Consider the following 20597-nt stretch of genomic DNA (forward strand, 5'->3'; position numbering starts at 1 on the left):
CTGACGTCACTCGCTGGGTTAGATTAACAGGAGATGCGCAGGTTGGACGCACAGAAGGGAAGGGTGAACATTTGGAGACAGATCAAAAGACATAAACTGAAAATTAGAGAGAAAGGCTAGAAACAAAGTGAATGTGACCTGAGTGACCCATGGCCTTATTGAACATTCTGCACGTGCGTAACTGAGCTCCAGAGGAAGAGGGGATGGGGAATAAAAATATTTGCAAAAACACAGAAATGATTAATAACACTAACCCTGGATCGGCAAAGCTCTAATGAGAGGCACAGAGGCAGTGTTCAGAGACCTTAGAGGCAGACTACTGAAAACCAATACAGAGCTTTCAAAAGAAGCCATTGGAAGAAGGTACTTTACACCCAGATACTAGTGACAGCAGACTGGAAGTCTTAAAAAGACAGTGGAATGACATTTTTAAAGTAGTTTTAAAAAATTGCCAACCCAGAATTCTGTATCGACAAAAATATTTTTCAAACATGAGAGTGAAAAAGGGTATTTTCAAGTAAATTAAAGCTCTAAGAATTGGTCATCAGCAGAGCTGGCCTAAGAAAAATGCTAAGGGAAATTCCTTAGATTGAAGAGAAGTAGTATCAATTTAAAAACTAGCTATAAGAGAAACAGAAGGAAAAGTCAACTGATCTTTTGAAGCAAAAATAGTGAAGGTACATTGTGAGGTTTGTAAGATATGCGGAAGTAAAATATATGAATGTCACATGAAGGACAGGCTAGGTGTAAATGAAATCCACAATATGTTACAGTTTCTATGTGCAGAGTAGATTGCGATAAGTATGAAACATTTTGGAATCTTTGGAGCATCCAGTTAAAAAGCAGCCAACAGAAGGGATAGAACAGAATATTAAAACAACCCAAAAGAAAATAGGAAGGAAAAGACAGAAGGGACCAACATAAAACAAATTACAGTGTGGTTGATATAAATCTGTTTTAATAATTACATTAAATGCAGGTGGACTGAATATTCAAGTTCAGAGATTGTTAAACTGTTCTTTAAAAAAAACAAAGTGAAATCAGGTTATGGGATATCTGTAGGAGATGCTTTAAAAACAACACCTGGTTGTGAAAAGTGTATAAAGTGAAAAAAGGTGTACAACGAAAACACTAAGCATAGGAGAGTCAGAGTGGGTTCTGATGAAGTACACCTCAAGGCAGAACCACCAGGATTTTAAAAAGCATCTTTTCAGCCAGGCACAGTAGTGAACCCCTGTAATCCCAGTGACTCAGGAGGCTAAAGCAGGAGTGTTGCAATTTTGATGCCATCATCAGCAACTTAGTGAGGCCCTGTCTCAAAATAAAAAAAATACTGGGGATGTAATTTAGCACCCCTGGGTTCAGTCCCCAGTACCGAAACAAATAAAAGTTTAAAAGCATAATTTCTAAATGGTAAAATGTTGAATTTACCAAGAAGCCATAATAATCAAATTTTATTTCACATATTTTAAAGTTACATAGACAAATTTGGTCATAATTATCTATTTGAACATTCCTTTTTCAGTCACTAATAATGCAAGTGGACATATCAGTTATGAGTTGAACAAAGCCTTAATTGACCTGTTCAAGTCCACATTGAAAAAGATAGACTATATATATGGGTTTGAAAAGTCTTTTCAATATTCCCAGAAGGGCTGGTGGTTTAACTCAGCAGTAGAGCACTTGCCTATCATGTATAGCAGCCTGGGTGCAGTCCCCAGCACAGCAAAAGCCGAAAATTCAAAGATTGCATTCCTGCGGAGAGGGAACTGTAACCATGATGGAATTAAACTAAGCACTATTGATAGTAGATATCTAAAAAGAATCCAACATTTGGAAGTTGGTAGCACGCTCCTGAGTAACAGGTAGAAGAAATCACAAGTGCTAATCTAAAATGTTTTCTATTAAATGATAAAAATAGCATATCAAACTTTGTGGGACTAGCAAGTCCCCAGAGAACGGATGGCTTCAGTGGCTGGCAGTTTTTACTAAGAAAGGAAGCATGTAAGACTAGTGACTTGTATGTCTAAGAACTAAAAAAGTAAAAAAGAAGGGCAGATCAACCTAGAGTAGTTAATGAAAAGGAAGGGAATTTGAAGGTTAAGCGCCTATATCATGAAATGGAAAGCAGGGAGAACAGAGGAAATCAACAGAGCCCTCCAAAGGGGCTTAGTAGAAACCGCATTTACTGCCATCTATTGTCAATGAGAGAGAGGACAATAAATACCAGTGTAGGGAGAGACTTCCAGTGTTGGGAGCAGTATTTGGGGTACACAGGTAATGTCACCACCAGCTCTGTGGTAGTCAGTGGGCACCTTGAATGGAGTAGACAAAGTCCTTGAAAAAGAACACACAACAAAACTACCCTAATCTTAGTTCTAAACTTATGCCACCAATTCTGAGTAGCCCTTTATCAAAGAAATTTGGTTTATAATTTAAAATCTTCCTAAAGAGTACTAGATCCCTGGTGAATCTTTCAAATATTTCATTGAGGAAGAAATATTTCAATCCTATACAAACTCTAGGATGTAGAGGAGATGAGAAACTTTCCAATTTGTTTTATAAAGCCAGCGCAACTAAGATGCCAAAATCTTTAAAAATATTAACGAATAAAATCTAGCAAAGTATGGAAAGGCAATCATCATCAAGGGATCTTATCCCAGGGTTGTTAGCGTGTTTTAACATTTTAGAAATCACTTAGTGTAATTCATCATATTAAAAGAACGAAGAGGCCAAGTACAGTGTCGCTCACCTGTAATCCCAGCTCCTGAGGAGGCTAGGCAGGAGGATCGCCAAGTTCAAGGCCAGCCTTGGCCACTTAGTGAGGCCCTGTTTCAAAAAAGTGATAAAAGGAGCCAAGGAGTAGCTCAGTGGTAAAATGCCTCTGGGTTCAATCCCCAGCACCAAAAAAGAAAGAAAAGTATCTCATTAGATGCAGATTTTATAAAAACTAACTCAACAAATTAATTTTGAAATGGCATGAAAAGACATATACAGTAGCCATACTCCCAGGCTGGCGAGCACAAGGGTGCTGGCGAGCAGGAAAGGCAGGGTTGCGGGGGGAGTGTTGAGACTCCTTGTTTGTACACTTAGAAAACCCTGCAGCGTCTGTACAGGTAGAGGAGAATCAGTAAGTGACGACACAAAATCTCACCAGTTGTTTTTCTGTATACTGACTGAAAGCAGGAAAGTTAAATCTTCAAAAGTTAATGCTTCAAAAATAAAATATTTAGGAACAAGGTTATTGAAAAAATGCAAAGAATCTCTGCACTGAAGACCACAAAATAATGCAGAAAGAAATTTTAGGATAAAGAAATACAGAGATCTAACACATCTATGAATTGGAACTTTTGATATTAAACTGTCAGTACACCAAACTGATAAGTAGATTCAGGGCAATCTGAGTCATAATTCTAGCTGACAAAAAAATAGACACAAAGGTTAAGCTGAGGGCTGGGGCTGGGGCTCAGTGGCAGAGCGCTTGCCTAGCATGTGTGAGTCACTGGGTTCCATCCCAGCACCACGTAAAAATAAACAAAGGCATTTGTCCATTTACAACTACAAAAATTAAAAAGGGTTAAGCTGATTTTAAAATGCATATGGAAAAGCAAAAGACCTGAAGGAGCTTAAACCTTCTTGAGTCATGATGTGGATACACCTTGAAAACTCATTAAGTGAAAGAGACCAGTGACAGAAGTGAGCCCACCCACGGGTCAGTTGACTGGCCCAGGCATTGGGGCTTTTATAAGGAGAGGCAGTCTTTTCCACAGAAAGTGCTGGAACAACTGTTGGAACATATGGAGAAGTTACCTGGATGGCTCGCACACATCTAACCATAATTAGTTCAAGGTGGATCACAGACCTAAGAGTAAATCCTTAAATTATAAATCTTCCAGATAAAAACAGATGCTGTCTTCATGACCTTGGATGTGGTAATTTCTTAGTACACAAAAGACAGTAACCATAAAATTTTTAAAAATCAATAAAATAAGCTTCATTGAAATTAAAATTTTATGCTCATCAGTAGAAACTTAAGAAAATGAAAAGACTACCTATAGTGTGTGGGATAAAATATTCTCAATAGATGTACCTGACAGGACTTACATCTATAAGGTAAGAATTCCTGCAAATCAGTCAAAGAAACCCCACGTTGTAAACAGGGACAGGAGACTTGAATGGACATTTCACCAGAGAAGACAGCAGTAGCGTTAAGGTACAGGTACTCCATGTCCTTGTCACCAGGGAAACACAGCTCATGCTGTAATACGATGGCACCACACCTCCCTTAGAGGGCTGAAAATACAAGGCCCGCAGCAGCTGGGTGTCTCCTGCACCACTAAAAGGAAGGGAAGGCAGGAAGAGCGCTCCAGAAGCAGCCCAACAGTTTCTTAAAAGCCCAAACTTAGAGCTGTCAGGCAGTCCAGCCATTCCACTCCAAGAGGAAATGAACCAGGTGTCCACAGAAGGACAGGACTGTTTACAGCCACTTGAGTATTCCTCATCATTCAAAGCTGGAAATAACAGACCTCTATCAACAGGTGAATGGATGAAGATACCAGGCTGGGGATGTGGCTCAAGCGGTAATGCGTTCGCCTGGCATGCGTGGGGCGCTGGGTTCGATCCTCAGCACCACATAAAAATAAAATAAAGATGTTGTGTCCACTGAAAACTAAAAAATAAATATTAAAAAATTCTCTCTCTCTCTCTCTCTTTAAAAAAAAAAAAAGAAAGAAATTCAGTACTATCCAGTAACAGAAGAAATTCAATACTATCCAGTAACATTCTATACAGGAGTGAATCTAAGAACTTTACACTGCACAAAAATACCCAAATCTAAAAGAACATAGATGGTAGTTCTGTATATGACATTATAGGAGAGGCAAAAGGAGCCACGTGATCTTCTCAGAACAGGATTGCTAGGATTGATTGGAAAGGAACATAAAGAACCTTTTGTGATGTATTCAATGTCTTGATTGGGATGGTAGTTACATAAGGGTATGTGTTTGTCAAACCTCTTTAGTCTGTACACTTAAAATTTGTGTATTGTTATATAAGTGTACCTCAATTTTTAGGGATTTGCATATTTTACCTCTTAAAGAAATGCTGGAATTTACAGTGCCCCATGGAAACATTTTTTAGATTCTAGAACTTCATCTAATTTCATTATATCATCTTACACTGTTTTTTTATTAATATATTTTTTAGTCGTCAATGGACTTTTTTTTTTTTTAACGAGGTACTGAGAATCAAACCTAGTACCTTACACATGCTAGGCAAGTGCTCTACCACTGAGCTACAACGCCCCCATTTTACACTGTAGATCTCACAATAATGTACCAGTTGTCCTAGATTATGGAGAAGCAATATTTGTAAATTACTGTAATAACAAATGTGAATTCTTACTGGGCATAAGTAAGTATTTGTGTGTCAGGTACTTTTTATGTGCTAAGTTGTGTAATGCTCCCAGAACTCTATGAGAGAGAGAGACATTGTAATCCTCATTTTAGAGTTGGAAACACCAAGTCATCGATTTACCCAAGGTTACATAAGAAGCGCCAGATTATAAGTGAGACAGTTTAGTTCAAGATCCAAGCTCTTGACCTTTGCCACACTGAAACTGCTGACATAAAGAAGAATCTAAGTCATATATGAACAAAATGTTTTTCTTCCTCATCTTATTTCTACCATAAGCATGTTCCAACAACTTATTTATCAGCAAAGTAAAAATACCCAAATGTGTGTTTTATTCTTGAACATGATGCTGCAGATTCTACAGACGTCCAAGTCCGGAAACTGAAGTGAATTGACAGGAAATAACGAGAGCGTGTGCGCGTTGCACTCTAAAGCTAGGTTTCAGACTAGCAACTTGTACCTGGTTGTTCTGTTGAACAGTTGTCAAAAAAACCCAGCCTGGAGGACACCGTGAAGTGAAATCCGCCCGGGCAGAGGTCACACCACGAGGCCTCACTCACAGGAGAAAGCTAGAAAGGCTGGTCCTGCAGGGGTGGAGAGTGGGCTGAGGTTGCTGGAGGGGAGGGGAGGTTGTGGACGGCTGGTTAACAGGTGCAAACTACAGGCAGGTGGAGGGAGTTCCGGAGGGACTGCAGTTGGCCACAGTCACTGCGTGTTTCACAGTGGCTAGAAGAGAGGACACCAGTGTGTCCAGCAAAGAAATAGTGACTGTCTGAGAGCATAGATGTACTTGTCGCTCTGGCTGATCACAACAAATTATACACGTGTATTGAAATGTCCCTGCCATCCATAAATATACATTATATCAATTATTGAAAACTATTAACTTTTTCCATACCTCTTTCCTATATCTTCAAATGGCATAGTAAAGCTAGCACTCTGCTCAGAGTTTCCACTGTTAACTTTCCTTTAGGGGAAAAAATCCTTTTTCTTAATGGGTTATTAAATGTGAAGTAATAAAGGAAAATATTATTTTATAATTTACATATATGTATAATGTTTCTCTTCACAGCTGAAGGAATAAAATTAAGAGCCTCAAAAACTGTTTCCAATGGAGCAGCTAAACCTGCTACTTCTGATAATTTTGTGAGTATAGTATATATTTAATAGAATCTCAGTCTTTAATGCTTCAGAATCTGGGAGTGTGCTATTCATTGATTCTCAGAACAGTTTCAGCCATGGTTTTTGATGTAACTGTTACCATATGGCAATACTAGTTCAGGCCCATAACTATGATACTTGTCAAAAGTGCTGTCCTGGGGCCAGCAGCAGTGAGCATCACCTGGAGCTTTTAGAAATTCAGAGTCTCAGGCCTGCCCCAAACCTGCAATGCTGAATCTGCTTTCTATCAAGATTCCATGACTGATTTTGTGCATTAAAGATTGAGAAGTAGGGGCTGGAGATGTGGCTCAGTCAGCAGCGTGCTTGCCTGGCATGCGCGGGGTGGTGGGTTCGATCCTCAGCACCACATAAAAATAAAAATAAAGATGTTGTGTCCACTGAAAACTTAAAAAAAAAAAGATTGAAGCTTTTTATAATTATAGGTTGTGTTGACTTTTCAGTGTATTAAAGTGATTCTTGAATCCATCTTTTTTTTTAACATTTATTTTTTAGAAGTAGTTGGACATAATACATTTATTTTGTTTATTTTTTTATGTGGTGCTGAGGATTGAACTCAAGGACTTGTACGTGCTAGATGATTGCTGTACCACTGAGCCACATTCCTAGCCCCTCTTGAATCCATCTTAATAGCATGTGTTATCTGTTGAGAAAAGAATTGTGTGTTATATGCAGTTAGCAAAATCAATAGATTTTTAAAAAATGAACTATGGAAGTTTGAATAAAATGGTATGATATATAATAGGGATATTTTGTGCATAAAAGTAATGATTTTGAAGATAAGCAGGTTTACACTCTTAGAATTATATCGGCTACAGATAATACTATGTAAAAAAATGCATATGCATATAAGTTCTAATAGGACAGATGATGTATGAAAATGTTCTCTGTTGGATTTGGTAAATTCTCTGATTTTTATATTTGGTAATTTTTTAATCCTTTAAAATATGTTCTTTGAGTAGTTTCATGGCAATTTAACTAAGCATTCAAAATATACTATAGTTTTCTTTATCTGGTGTTAGAACTACAGAGTGAACATCAGTAAGCCAAACATTCAAAATCTAGAATACTCCAAAGCAGCTGTGACACAAATGGAAAAGTCCACACCATCACACTTTGTTTCATGCTCAAAATTGTTAACAAACATTGTATGAAGTTACTTCAGGGCTGGTGTATAAAGTGCATACAAATCGTAAATGAATTTGGTGTTCGGACTTGGTTCCATCTCTAAGCTGTCTTATCATGCATATGCAAGTATCACAAAATCTGAAAAGTCTGAAGTCTGAAACACTTCTGGTCTCAACCATTTTGGATAGGGATACTCAACCTGTATCACAATTTCAAATTTCTTAGTTTTTTTCTATTTTAGTTATGTATCTCAGTGTATTTTTAAATTCATTATTTGCAAACATAGCCAGTCCTGATGGTGCACACCTGTAATCCCAGCAAGTTGGGAGGCCGAGGCAAAAGGATCACTGACTCATTTGAGGCCAGTTTGGGCAACTTAGTGAGATTCTGTCTCAAAATAAAAATTAAAAAGGGTGGGGCTAGGGCTGGGATTGTGGCTCAGCGGTAGAGCGCCCGCCTAGCACATGCGAGGCCCTGGGTTCGATCCTCAGCACCACATATAAATGAACAAATAAAAACAAAGGTATTGTGTACAACTAAAATAAATAAGTATTTTTAAAAAAGGGTGGGGCTAGTTCAGTGGTAGGGTGCCCCTGGGTTCAATCCCCAGTACCACAAAGAAAGAAAGAAAAGTTTTTGCAAATGTGTTAAGAAAATAGTTTTTCATTTCTGTAAGTTAAGTGCGGTCGGGGCTCGATCAGAGATTGTGGGCTTACTCTCACTGGTCTATTTCTGCTCAAGACCCACTCAGAGAACAGGGTTCCTATTCATCCTGGCTATTGCTTTGTCTCTCTGTTGGTAAGCATTTCATGTAGCCAGGTAGATAATGAAGAAAATTTTGATTTGTTTTACATTATAAAATAAAATATTCAGTATTCCTTATATTTTCTCTTCTCTCTGAAATGATTATGAGCAAGTTCCCATTTGGGAAAAATTGTAGCTACCCCAGCCGGCCTGCTTCTTTTCTGGTCTCTCTAGGGATGTGAGCATGTGCACAGTGACACTTAGTCGTTGCTAAGGTAGATTATTTGGCCCATCATCCTTTTCTGTTGAAAAATTATTAGCTCATCAGAACTTTTGGGGGGATGGGGAGTACTGGGGCTCTAACCCAGAGGTGCTTTACCACTGAGCTATATCCCCAGCCCTTTTTATTACTTGAGACGGGGTCTCACAAAGTTTCTGAGACTGGCCTCAAACTTGATATCTTTCTGTCTCTGCCTCCAAGTTGCTGGGAGTACAGCTGTGTACCACAACACCGAGCTAATTCATAAGAACTACAACAAATAAGGAAGCATCAGAGTGTGGAGAAGGAAAAAAAAAAAACAATGCAAATCATGCTCTTGCTGTTTTCTATCATATATATCAACTTTGTTGTATTGTGGTTTCTTAGGACAAAACAATAACATGGATATATCTGACTAAAACCAAGAAGTGAAAAAACCTGAAATCAGCATTTTATTTGCCTATTTATGAAACCACTGTCTTAACTTCTGTGTGGCATATGTACCAACTTATTAGGACATAGCAACTGAAAGAATGTCATGGATTTGAACTTGAATATTTACACATTTATCCTTCTAAAATATTCTTTCAAGTGATATTAAGCAAATGCTAAATATAAATATTTATTTCTACAGGATGAAGATTTGAAGTGGGTGGAAGAAAACATCCCCTCTTCATTCACCGATGTGTAAGTATTCTCTGTTACAGTCTTAGTGTAGGCTGTGGTTTAAAGGGTCATTCTGCTGTCTCGTGCTTCTCAAACCTCACCGCTCCATGGGTTTTGTGGGCTCCTCGCCTGGACATGGCTGTTTATTTCTTAAGAAAAATCAACAAAAACAAAGTTCTGGCTTAGTTTCTCTTTCCTTTTTTCACTGAACAGGAAGTTTAATACCAGTGACCTGTGACAAATGCCCACTTTTTCTGATCTAGTTATCAGTATCATTATTTTGACTTAATTTTTGTGATGGAAAAGTTCAAACTCATGTAAAAACTTTTTATGAACATAACTCACAACACCGAGTATCGTGGGGAAGCTTTTGGAGGAATGATGTGACCGTGGAAAAAGTAATCCATAGGAATCCCTTTGGGGAATTTTGAGCTGTTGACATTCCTCTATATCTTTGTCCTGTTAACACGAGAATTCCACATAGCCGTTTCCCCAGTCAAGACAGGACAGCCAAGCATGGGGATGTTTCCTCATACTGTTCTGTCTCCGCTGCTCCCATCTGTCCCTCTCAAACAGTTCTGTCTGGTCTGATATTCCCTTTACCTGAAGAGTGTCCTATTTCTTGTAATGCAGCTGTGCTGGAAGAGAATCTGTCAAATTTTTGTTTATCTGAATAAGTCTTTGTTTCTTTTTTTTTAACAGTATTTTTCTAGGTATAGAATTCTTGGTCGATAATGTTTTTCTTTTAACACTTTAAATCTTGTCACTTGCATGTCTTCTAGGTTTCAGAGTTTCAGAAAAAGTCTACTTTAGTTTTTTTCCTTGTTCCTTCATGTTATGTGGGTTTTGTTTGGTGGTTTTAGTTTTTGTTTTTGGTAGCCCTAGACTTCCTCTTTAGTGTGTTTTTAGAATATGATGACTCTGTGTGTGTGTGTGTGTGTGTGTGTGTATGTATGTGTGTGTGTACACATGGATTTCATTTGTCTTGGCTATATACCTAGAAGTGAAATTGATGGATCGTGATAAAGTAGTGTTCAGCATTCTGAGAGATGGAAAGCTGCTGTGTTATTTTACATTCCTATTAGGGATATATGAAGGTAACAGTTTGTCTGTGTCCTTGCCAGTGCTTGTTATTGTTCATATTTTTTATGTTATCTCTTTCAGTGGCTATGAAATAGCATTTCATTTTGCTTTGAGAGATTGATGTTATTTAAACTTTGGTAATTGAAATTGATGCATATCAGGTCTATGAAAAATAGGAACTACAACCAAGTATTATATTTTTTCTTTTAACAGAAAAGAAAATGTGTATATATTCTTTTATATTTACTTACATATTTAGTATTTCTTCTTCCTAACATGAAACATGAGCTAAGAGCCTTCTCCTATGGGTCTCTATTATTCCTTACAGTATAGGTTTGCTGGCAAAAATTCTGTTTTATTTATATGAAAATATTTGTTTTGCCTTCCTTTTTAAAGGATGGTTTTGCTGGATATAGAAATCTCTGTTGACTTTTGAGCACCTTCATGACTTTCACATTGTAACTTTAGCATATTGACTTCCTTCAGGTTCTTAAAGCTCTACCACACATCAAGGCTTGGTTAAGCTTGCTGAACATTTTTATACATGTGTCTTTTCTTTTTATACATACTGTCTCTCCTAGGCAAAGGATATAGGTCTTTTATTTTTCCTTTTTTTTTTTTTGGGTACCAGAGATTGAACTCAGGGGCACCTGAACACTGAACCACATCCCCAGTCCTATTTTGTATTTTATGTAGAGACAGGGTCTCACTGAGTTGCTTAGTGCCTTGCTTTTGCTGAGGCTGGCTTTGAACTCGCAATCCTCCTGCCTCGGCCTCCCAAGCCGCTGGGATTACAGACGTGTGCCACCACACCCAGCTATTTTTCCATATTTTTTTATCGGCACATTATAGTTGTACGTAATGGTGGGATTCGCTGTTCTATATTCATACATGCACACAATATAACAATATAATTTGGCCAGTATTATTCTCAGTAAGTCCCGTTTCCTCTCCTTCTTCCCCTGCTCCCTTTTCTTTATTGATCTCGCTTGCACCTTTATTTTTTTTTCCTCTCTTGTTTCCTTGTATGAGAGAAAACACACTAACCTTTACTGATTTGTCTTTTGTTGCTTAATATAATCTTCTCAAGTTCCATTCCATTTTCCTGCAAATGACATAATTTTATTTTTATTTATGGCTTAATAAAGCTCCATTGTGTATATATACTACATTTTCTTTATCCATTCATCCATTGAGCAACACCTAGGCGGGTTCCATAGTTCAGCTGTTGTGCTACTATAATATGGGTAAGCACGGATCACTGTAGTATGAACACTTTAATTCTTTAGAATAAATAATGAGGGGGCTGGGGCTGTAGCTCAGTGTAGAGCGCCGGCCTCACATATGTGAGGCCCTGGGTTTGATCCTCAGCACCACATAAAAATAAATAAAGATACTGTATCCAACTTCAACTAAAATATATGTGTGTGTGTGTGTGTGTGTGTGATTTTTTAAAGAATAAAAAACAGGAATGGTATAATGAGCTCCTGTTTCTCCACATTCTTTCCAGCATTTATTGTTTGTATTCTTGATGGCTGCCATTCTAACTGGAGGGAGATGAAATGCAGTGTAGTTTTGATTGTATTTCCCTAATTGCTAATGATGTTGAACATTTTTTCATATTTTTGTTGGCCATTTATGTTTCTTTTGAGAAGTGTCTCTTTAGTTCTTTTGCCCATTTATTAATTGGGTTATTTTGGGGGTGTTAAATTTTGAGTTCTTTGTACCATCTGAATATTAATTCTCTATTAGAAGAGCAGCTAGCAAAGATTTTCTCCCATTCAGTAGGTTCTCCTTTGCCATGCAGAAACTTTTTAATTTGATGCCATCCCTTTATTAACTTGGCACTATTTCCTGAGGTTAGGGGTCTTATTGAGAATGTCATTGGCTGTGTCTACACGTCAGTGCTGACCCTACATTTTCTTCTAGGAGTTGCATAGTTTCTGGTCCAGTCCTAGGTCCTTGATCCACTTTGTGTTTTCTTAAGTGCAGGTTAAGTGCCGGTGATCTAGTCTCATTCTTCCACATATGGATAACTAGCGTCCAGCACCCTTTGTTCTTTTCTCCAGTGTATGGTTTGTCAGGAATCAGATGATTTTATCTGTGTGGGTTTGTCTTCTAGTCTGTACCATTGGTCTGTGGCTGTTTGGATGCCAGGACCATGCAGTTTTTGTCACGGTAGCTCTGTTGAATTCAGCTATTTTGATTCCTCTACCATGGCTTAGAATTGTTTGGCTATTCTGTCTCTTATTCTTTCAAATTAATTTTAGGACTTTTTTTCTAGTTCTGTGAAGAAAGCTGGTATTTTAATAAGGATTGCATTGAATTGGTTTATTATTTTTGGTTATATGTCCATTTTAACAATGTTAATTTCTGCCTATCCAAGAACATGGGAGGTATTTCTATCTTCTAAGAACTTCTTCAGTTTCTTTCTTCAATGATAGTTTTTATTGTAGAAGTCCTTCATCTCCATGTTTAGATTTATTCCTAGGTATTTTTTTTCCTGATTTCTTTTTCAGCAGATTCATTATTGGTGTTTAGGAAAGCTGTTGATTTTGTATGTTAATTTATACCTGCTACTTTACTGAATTTGTTTGTTAGCTCTAGAAGTCTCTTGGTGGGGCTTTTGGATCTTCTACGTAGAGAATCCTATCATCTACAAACAGTGGTAATTTTACTTCTTCCTATCTAATTCTTATTCCTTTTATTCTCCTCCCTTGACTAATGCTTCGACTAGAATTTCTAGTGCTATATTGAATAGGAGTGATGAAAGTGGACATCCTTGTCTTGTTCAGATTTTAAAGGAAATGCTTTGATTTTTCCCCCTTTTACTATGAAGTTAGCTTTAAGGGGGTTTGTATATAGCCTCTGTAATGTTGAGGTCAGTTCTTCTATCCCTAATATCAGTTTGTTGCTTTCTCTGTATCTTTTGAGATGATTGTGATTTTTTTATGTCTTTATTTCTATTCATGTGGTGAATTAATTTGTTGATTTGCATGTATTAAACCATTCTTGCATCCCTGGGGGGAAAAAACTTGAGCATGACACACAATCTTCTTAATATGTTGTTGAATATGATGTGCTAAGACTTTTAAAGGATTTTTGCATCTAAGTTCATTAGGGAAGTTGATCTGTAGTTTTCCTTCCTTGATTTGTCCTTATCTGGTTTTGGTATGAGGGTGATCCTGGCTTCATGAAATGAATTTTTGTGTTCCATCCCTTTCTAGTTTATGGAATAGTGTGAGGAGAATTGGCATTAGTTCTTCCTTAAAGTACTGGTAGAATTCAGCCGAGAATCCATCTGGTTGTTGGCTTTTCTTTGTTGGAAGACTTTTTATTACTCTTCTGTCTTATTTCTAGTTGTGGGTCTGTTTGGGTTTTCTCTGTTCTCCTGATTCACTTTTGGCAGGTTGCATGTGTTTAGAAGTGTATTCATTTCTTCTAGGTTTTCCAATTTATCGGAGTTTTCAAAAGAAATCTCTAATGATCTGAATTTCTATGATGTCTGTAGTGATTTCTTCCTTTTCATCTCTAATTTTATTAATTTCGGTCTTTTGTTTTGATTTTGGTTATTTGGCTAAGGATTTATCAATCTTTTTATCTTTGTTTCACTGATCCTTGTATTTTTCTTAATTTTCAATTTCATCGATTTCAGCTCTGATCTTAATTATTTTCTTTCCTCTACTGGTTTTGGAACGGGTTTATTTTTCTTTTTCTCAAGGACCTTGATTTTCTCACATGGCGCTCATAGCTGTAAACCTGCCTCTTACAACTGCCTTTGGAGTGTCCCAGGGTTCTGGTGTGTTGAATCTGGATTCTCATTCGAGTCTAGGATTTTTAAATTTTTTAATGTTTCCCCTGATTTCTTCTAACACTGATTCATCATTCAAAAGTGTTTTGTTCAATCTCTGTGTGTTCATGTAGTTTCTATATGGTTTTTTTGGTGTTGATTTCTATTTTCTTTCCATTATCATCAGATAAAATGTAAGGAATTATATCGGGGTTTGTTTTTTTTGTTTGTTTTTGTTTTTTAATTTCCTTAGTTGCCTATGGCCTAAAATATTATCTGTTTTGGAGACTTTTCCATGAACCCCTAAAAAGAAAGTGTATTTGTCAGATGAACTATTCCATAGATGTCTGTGGAGTCCATTTTACTTCTAGTATTTTACTGAGTTTCTGTCTGGATGACTCTGTGTGGTAGTGAGAGGTGTGCTGCAATCACCCAGGATCATATATGCGGGGTCTCACTGAGCCTTAATTTGAGTGGTGTCTGTTTTATGTGATGAGGTGCACCCACCTTGAGGCATAAATGCGTACCATCGAAGTGTTTTCTTGTTAAATGTTTCCTTTGCCAGCGTGGTGTGACTGTGTCTTCTGATTAGCTTCGTCTGTCTGCTGCGTCATGTGAGAGTATTGGCTCCTGCCTGTCTGTAGCTTTCCTGAGCATGTCCAGGCAGCATGGGAGACTCTCTCCAGCACCTTTCCCAACGTGTTGACCCTTTGCCCTAAGAGAGCACTAACACACGTGAGAGGAGTGTTCTGACTAGATGGCAGATCACCACTCGGGTAGTTTCCCAGCTGTTCAGAGAAAAACATAGCAAGGAAGTGACAATAAATCTGAACTTGGATGTCAGTCATGTTTGGAATTACTCATTTGTGTATTTTTAGTCATTGATATTTCTTCACCGTATTAAGCTCTAGGATTGCTTATCTAATATTGAACCCAGGGCCTTGTACAGTTTCCTTTCTGTTTTAGAAATAGCCTGTGGTCCACTTCCTTTCTGAAGTTAAGATTATTCAAATTTTTCAGTTAAACTTTTGACAAAACAGTTTTTTGTTTTGTTTTGTTTTGTTTTTGGTACTGGGGTTGGAACTCAGGGGCACTCAATCACTGAGCCACATCCCAGCCTTCTTTTGTATTTTATTTAGAGACAGGGTCTCACTGAGTTGCTTAGCGCCTTGCTTTTGCTGAGGCTGGCTTTGAACTCGAAATCCTCCTGCCTCAGCCTCCCGAGCCACTGGGATTACATATAGGCATGTGCTACTGTGCCTGGCAACAAAACAGTTTTTAAAGGAACACACATTCCGAAAAGTGCTCATATCCTAAGTAAGTGTATAACCCACTAAATTTTTTAAATGAGTACATTTGAGTAATCAGCATCCAGATCAACAAGTGGAACATGACTAAGCCCTAGAAGCCCATGTTCCTTTCCACATAGGGGGCCACCTTCCCATAGGTTCTGTCGTCCCAACATCTGAAACTGTAGAGCCTGTTCATTTTTAAAATTTTCTCCCTCAGTGGCTCGTCCATCTTCTTGGCTGTATGGTATTCCATTGTTTGAACATGCCAGTTTCTCCAGCTGGGCTGTTTCTAGCTCAGGGCTGTTGAGCACAGTGCTGCTATGAAAACCCTCCTCCTCGTCTGCTAGGGAACCTGGGTGTCTCCGTGTCTCAGCTGAGCGTCTGCAGTGGGAATTGTGGACCACAGGCTATTTCTATATCATTTTTCTAGATTCATTGGCCTACTTTTAATAACACTGTCACTTTTTTTTTTTTTAGAGCACTTCCAGTGTTGGTGGATTCGGATGAGGTAAAATATGTTTTTGCTTATTTCCTTAGAGCTGGTATTGTCACAAAATAGAAATGTACTTCTGAAAGTCGCTTTTTAAAATGAGTATGGGTTGAAGAGACAGAAGGACATTACGAATTGACTTATGATGAGGCGTAAAGGACTTCTGGGTGAGGTCCTCCTTTAGCCAGAAGCAAGATTAATGCTTGTTGGTAGGAAAGAAGAGGGGGGTCTCACTTTATGAGACGTTCAGTGAATGATTCACTAAACCCATTTCTAGATAGGGTTGAGAGGATTTGAAGGGGCAGCTTAACCTCTGACGCTGTGCATATTTTGTTGGGGTAGTAAATAGTGTTTCTGTTTGGTCTCCTCATTCTTCACTTACCAAGCAGGAAGTCTGCGTCAGGGGTATGGCCTAGGAAGTTCAGGGGGAAGGTTGGGGTCACAGGATGTTGAAGGTTGCCTCAAGTTTGAAGTGCCAGAATGAAGGCTGGAGGGGGGAGGCCAAGTTCAGGTGGCTGTGGGAGATGAGCTGCTGCTCTGTGTTCACTGAGATGCAGGAAATAACTTTGCATCGGTGTCATTCGGGTTGGCGGCAGGGGAAAGTTTGAGAAGGCTGTAACTTCAGGCCTTAGGACTCTGCTGAAAGACGCGCCTAGAATTACTTTAAGAAGATGTTTGAATTATTCACTTGATGGCAACTGATTCGTGATCTCAAAAAGACCTGGATTCCGTGAGGCCAGGCAGATCCAGGCAGATCCCGGTGGGCTGTGCTGCGATCCGCCAGCTCCTGCCTCCTCTCCCGGGGCTCTGAGCTTGTGTTTTCTGGGCAGCCGAGGGCTGGTGCTTTGTGGCCATCAGCAGGTCCCTGGGCATTCTGAGTGTGTGTGGACTGTACTTTCACTATCTACATCTGATACTTTCCCAACATGGAAAATGTAAATCGTGATTTTTGAAAGATTAAAAAATTCCATCACAGTCTTGGAAGCAGCATTTTGACAGTTTTTCTTCTCCCCCCAGGAAATTATGACCAGATCTGAAATAGCTGAAAAAATGTTCTCTTCAGAAAAGATTATGTGATCGGAATGAGTATAAATAAAACCAAGGTCACGGCCTCAGACTGTGATGGGTGGGAGCTTGTTAGGGGGCAGCCAGCAAGCTCTGGCCCTGCTGCCCTGGACATCACACGATAAAGGAAGGACTCAGTGGAGGCTGTGCGTCCTCGACAGCTGACTTCTCTGTGTCTGCCGGAGTGAGTGGCTGGACTTGGAAGTCATCTGAGAAGAGCACGAGGAGGAAGCCGTGTGCACAGACGCCTGCTGGTGACGTGCCAGCATCGGATTGGGGTTCTCTCTTTTCTCTGGAAAAAAGGATCATTCCAGGTTTCTTTAAATTATATAAAGTCTCCTGCTGTTCTTTCTATTCACTTTGAGATAGATAATGTGATTCTTCTGAAGTATAGCGTGTCCGTGTCCCCATCTTTGGGATTTATAATTACTAGAAGCAGTAATGATTTTTTGTTTTACTTTTATACTGAAGTGACTTAACATTGGAATGTGGGCATGTTGATATGTCTCATTTTGCTTTTTTTTTGGTCTGCACAATGCCATTGTTTGTGAATACCACCATGAGCATCAGATCATGGAGTTAGGTCTTCTCTGAGCTCAGGGGAACACATGTGCACAAAGAGAAAAGTCTTAAGGGTTCCTTCCACAGATTTGCTCTGCCACTGCCCCTCCTTGGGCCACGGGTACGCGAGCTCCTGCTGAATCTGCTGGGCAGGTGGTGGACAGCTGGCCACGTGGTGCCCCACAGCATCTCCTGCCTGGCAGGTTGGGAGGCCCACTACTGCCGAGCCTGGTGGAAACTAGATCTGTGTCTTGTACACAATCTTGGCATCTTCGTCTTATAATAAAGGCACATTGAACTGCAGAGTACATCACTGCTGACCTGGTAATTGCTTTGTTAATCTTCAGCCATGTTTTGCTGCTTATTTGTCACATTTGTTGGTGACATATGGGTTGGCAGGGGGTTTTTTTAGTGTCTTTCTTTAAAATAGTGTGGACATATGCAGTTGGACATAGTGTGATGAAATTGTGAATGTGCCACTCCTTGCATGACCAAAGATAGAGGGCTGGCGACCTGTGAGGCGGTGATGAGGGGCGCATCTCGCCTGTCCTCTGCAGGAGTCCAGCCTGTGAACTGAGAGTGACTTCAGAGCATTTGAGAAGACAGGAAAATCTTGACCATCACAAACCTTTTTTCTTCACTGTGAAGCCTCAGAATGGTTTCCTTTCCTCTCAGAAGCCTTTCTGACCTGCCTCCTGTGGTCAGAAAGGAGGTTAGTAAGAAGACTGCCTTCAGGCAGCAGCTTCTCCTGGGAGGCCTCGCCTCACAGCGGTGCTCAGCGGGGAGCCCTGGCAGGACAGCGTTGCTGGCCCCTCTGGAGACAGGCAGGTTTGCCAAGTGGTGCTCGCTCTGGACACCCTTCCTGGGAGGAGGGGGGCTAGTTGAAGGGTTCTGGTTCCATCCTTCGTTCAGTTTGTGCCAGGGTGATGGCTGCCCACCGAGTTTCCCAGCACCTGGGTCTGCCCTGGTTTGGGTGCTCTGCCTTTGACCCAGCTGGTTCAGGACTGGAGGTGTCTGCTGACCTCCTACCCCACGATTTGCGGTGGGTTGACCCCTGACTCGGCACACAGCTGGGGTTGATCTGAGAGGCCGAGTCTTGGGCCTGCAGCCAGGAGGCACGTGAGCATGGTGGGTGGGAGTGGGGGCCGATGGCAGGTGTCACACTGAGGGGAACCAGCCCCCACAGGCCTTGCTGCTGTTCATAGGGACAGTTCTTTCTCCCGCCATGTAGCTCAGCAAGGGCTGAAGGGCAGCTGCTGCTCTGCGCCCTCAGGAGGCAGGTTCCCTCCTGCCGCTGCTGCTGAAGGGCATGTGCAATGTCTGTCCCTCCTGGTGGTGGTGTCATCTGTATTTCTGGGGAGCAGGAGGGGTCTGCTCTGGCACTTGGCTTCCAGGTCCAGGGAGGATGGCGGAATGTCCCCAGGGCACACAACTCCTTCCTCAGGGCCTCGAGGCCTGGGGCCTGCTCTAGGGGTTACTTTAGGAAGCCTTGGCGAGGCCTAAGGGAAGGGCTCACTTTGGTATGAAGTGTGAAATTTGCCTAAGAGGAAATTTTCATGATTTGAAGTAGATTAAATATCTCCTTTAAAGTGTAGACACTTTATTGCAAAAACTAAGGAAAAATAACTGAGTATTTTATGCCTAGAGGTAATTTTCCCTTACTTTCTTGTAAAGGAAATATTTTTTCTAATCTTTCATATCCCTTCCTCTCTGTATTACAGAACATTAGATTTGCACTACTATAACGTCGACTCAAAGTATAAAAGTGTATAGATAAGTTTGATTTTATATCTTCCTTTTGAAATTGGTCTGGGGAGCCTCCCTGGCTGTCACGCTAGGGAGGTCTCTGCTCCTAGTCCTTGTCTTTTGTGGCAGCAGCAGGAGGCAGCCCTGCCCAGCACCGCCCTGCACGACAGAAGCTTGACACAGGCACGTTTTGAACATATCAGCTGTATGTATGTAAGTGACAGAAGTCGATTTTTTAAGGAAGTGTATGTTATGCCACAGGAACTCATGGCTGGGTTAAGAATCTTCTTTAGAACTAGGAAAGTGTTTTATTCATATATTTGGGGAGAAAGTTTGGGGGCTTAAAAATTGTATTTTTTATATAAAAAACTTAAATTATTCTATAACTTGAAAGAAATTTATTTGAATATAGGACATGACTATTTGAAGGATTTTTGTTTGAAATATTAATGTATTTTTGTGCCTTAAAATTGGTTCTTTTAATAAAATGCTTTCTGAAAGTTTAGATGATTGATGATTGATAATATTTGAACGATAGACTACATGACTCTATAGGAAAAACAGACTTCAGTAGACGGCAGGACTGAAATCCTTCAAAGAGGAGGGATATTCCATTAAACAAGAAACTATTCAACCTCAGTAGTGATACAGAAATGCAAAACAAAAGGTTGGGGGAATTTCTAAAAATCTGGTTAACCTAAATTTACGTTCTTTATAGACATCTGTAAAATCCCTTTGCTATCGAGGTCTGGTGAACTGAGCAGACTCATTAATGATGGTGAGAAATGACTCATTAATGATGGTCTTTGTGAGAAGAAGTTCATGAAGTTTGGATGGTATCAATTTTGGTGATATTTTAAAGGACGGCTCAAAATATAGAATAAAGTTTCCGCACAAGCGTGTATTGTAGTATTCAAGATGAAACTAGAGGCAAGTTTAAATGTGAACGATAGGAAAATTATTGCATTATGGTTTAACTGGCTACTTTGGGGACACTGTGCAGTCATGAAGTTATCACAAAGAATTTATAACAACAGACGACTACGTGTTACTTACATAAAAACAAAATCAAGGATTGAATAGCAGTGAACCAAAGTGGCACTGTGGTCAGTGCTGTTGGGGTTCTACCCCAAAGTGGTCCCCATGTGATCCCAACCCTTCAGAAGACTGAGATGAAAAGAG

At 39.7% G+C, this 20597-nt stretch overlaps 1 protein-coding gene across 1 annotated transcript in view; it reads left to right on the plus strand.

Moving 5' to 3' along the window:
- The window catches only part of Tmem87b (transmembrane protein 87B), a 53265-nt gene extending 33345 nt beyond the window's left edge, over positions 1-19920 (plus strand). The window contains exons 18-21 of the mRNA XM_015499759.2: positions 6485-6558; positions 9357-9409; positions 16031-16061; positions 17061-19920. Of these exons, the coding sequence (XP_015355245.2) occupies positions 6485-6558; positions 9357-9409; positions 16031-16061; positions 17061-17120 (218 nt within the window). The 3' untranslated portion in view covers positions 17121-19920. The remainder of the gene's footprint in view (positions 1-6484; positions 6559-9356; positions 9410-16030; positions 16062-17060) is intronic.
- The last annotated feature ends 677 nt before the right edge of the window (positions 19921-20597 follow it).

The sequence above is a fragment of the Marmota marmota genome, unplaced genomic scaffold (assembly GCF_001458135.2).
Source record: "Marmota marmota marmota unplaced genomic scaffold, marMar, whole genome shotgun sequence".
In the NCBI taxonomy this organism is placed as follows: domain Eukaryota; kingdom Metazoa; phylum Chordata; class Mammalia; order Rodentia; family Sciuridae; genus Marmota; species Marmota marmota.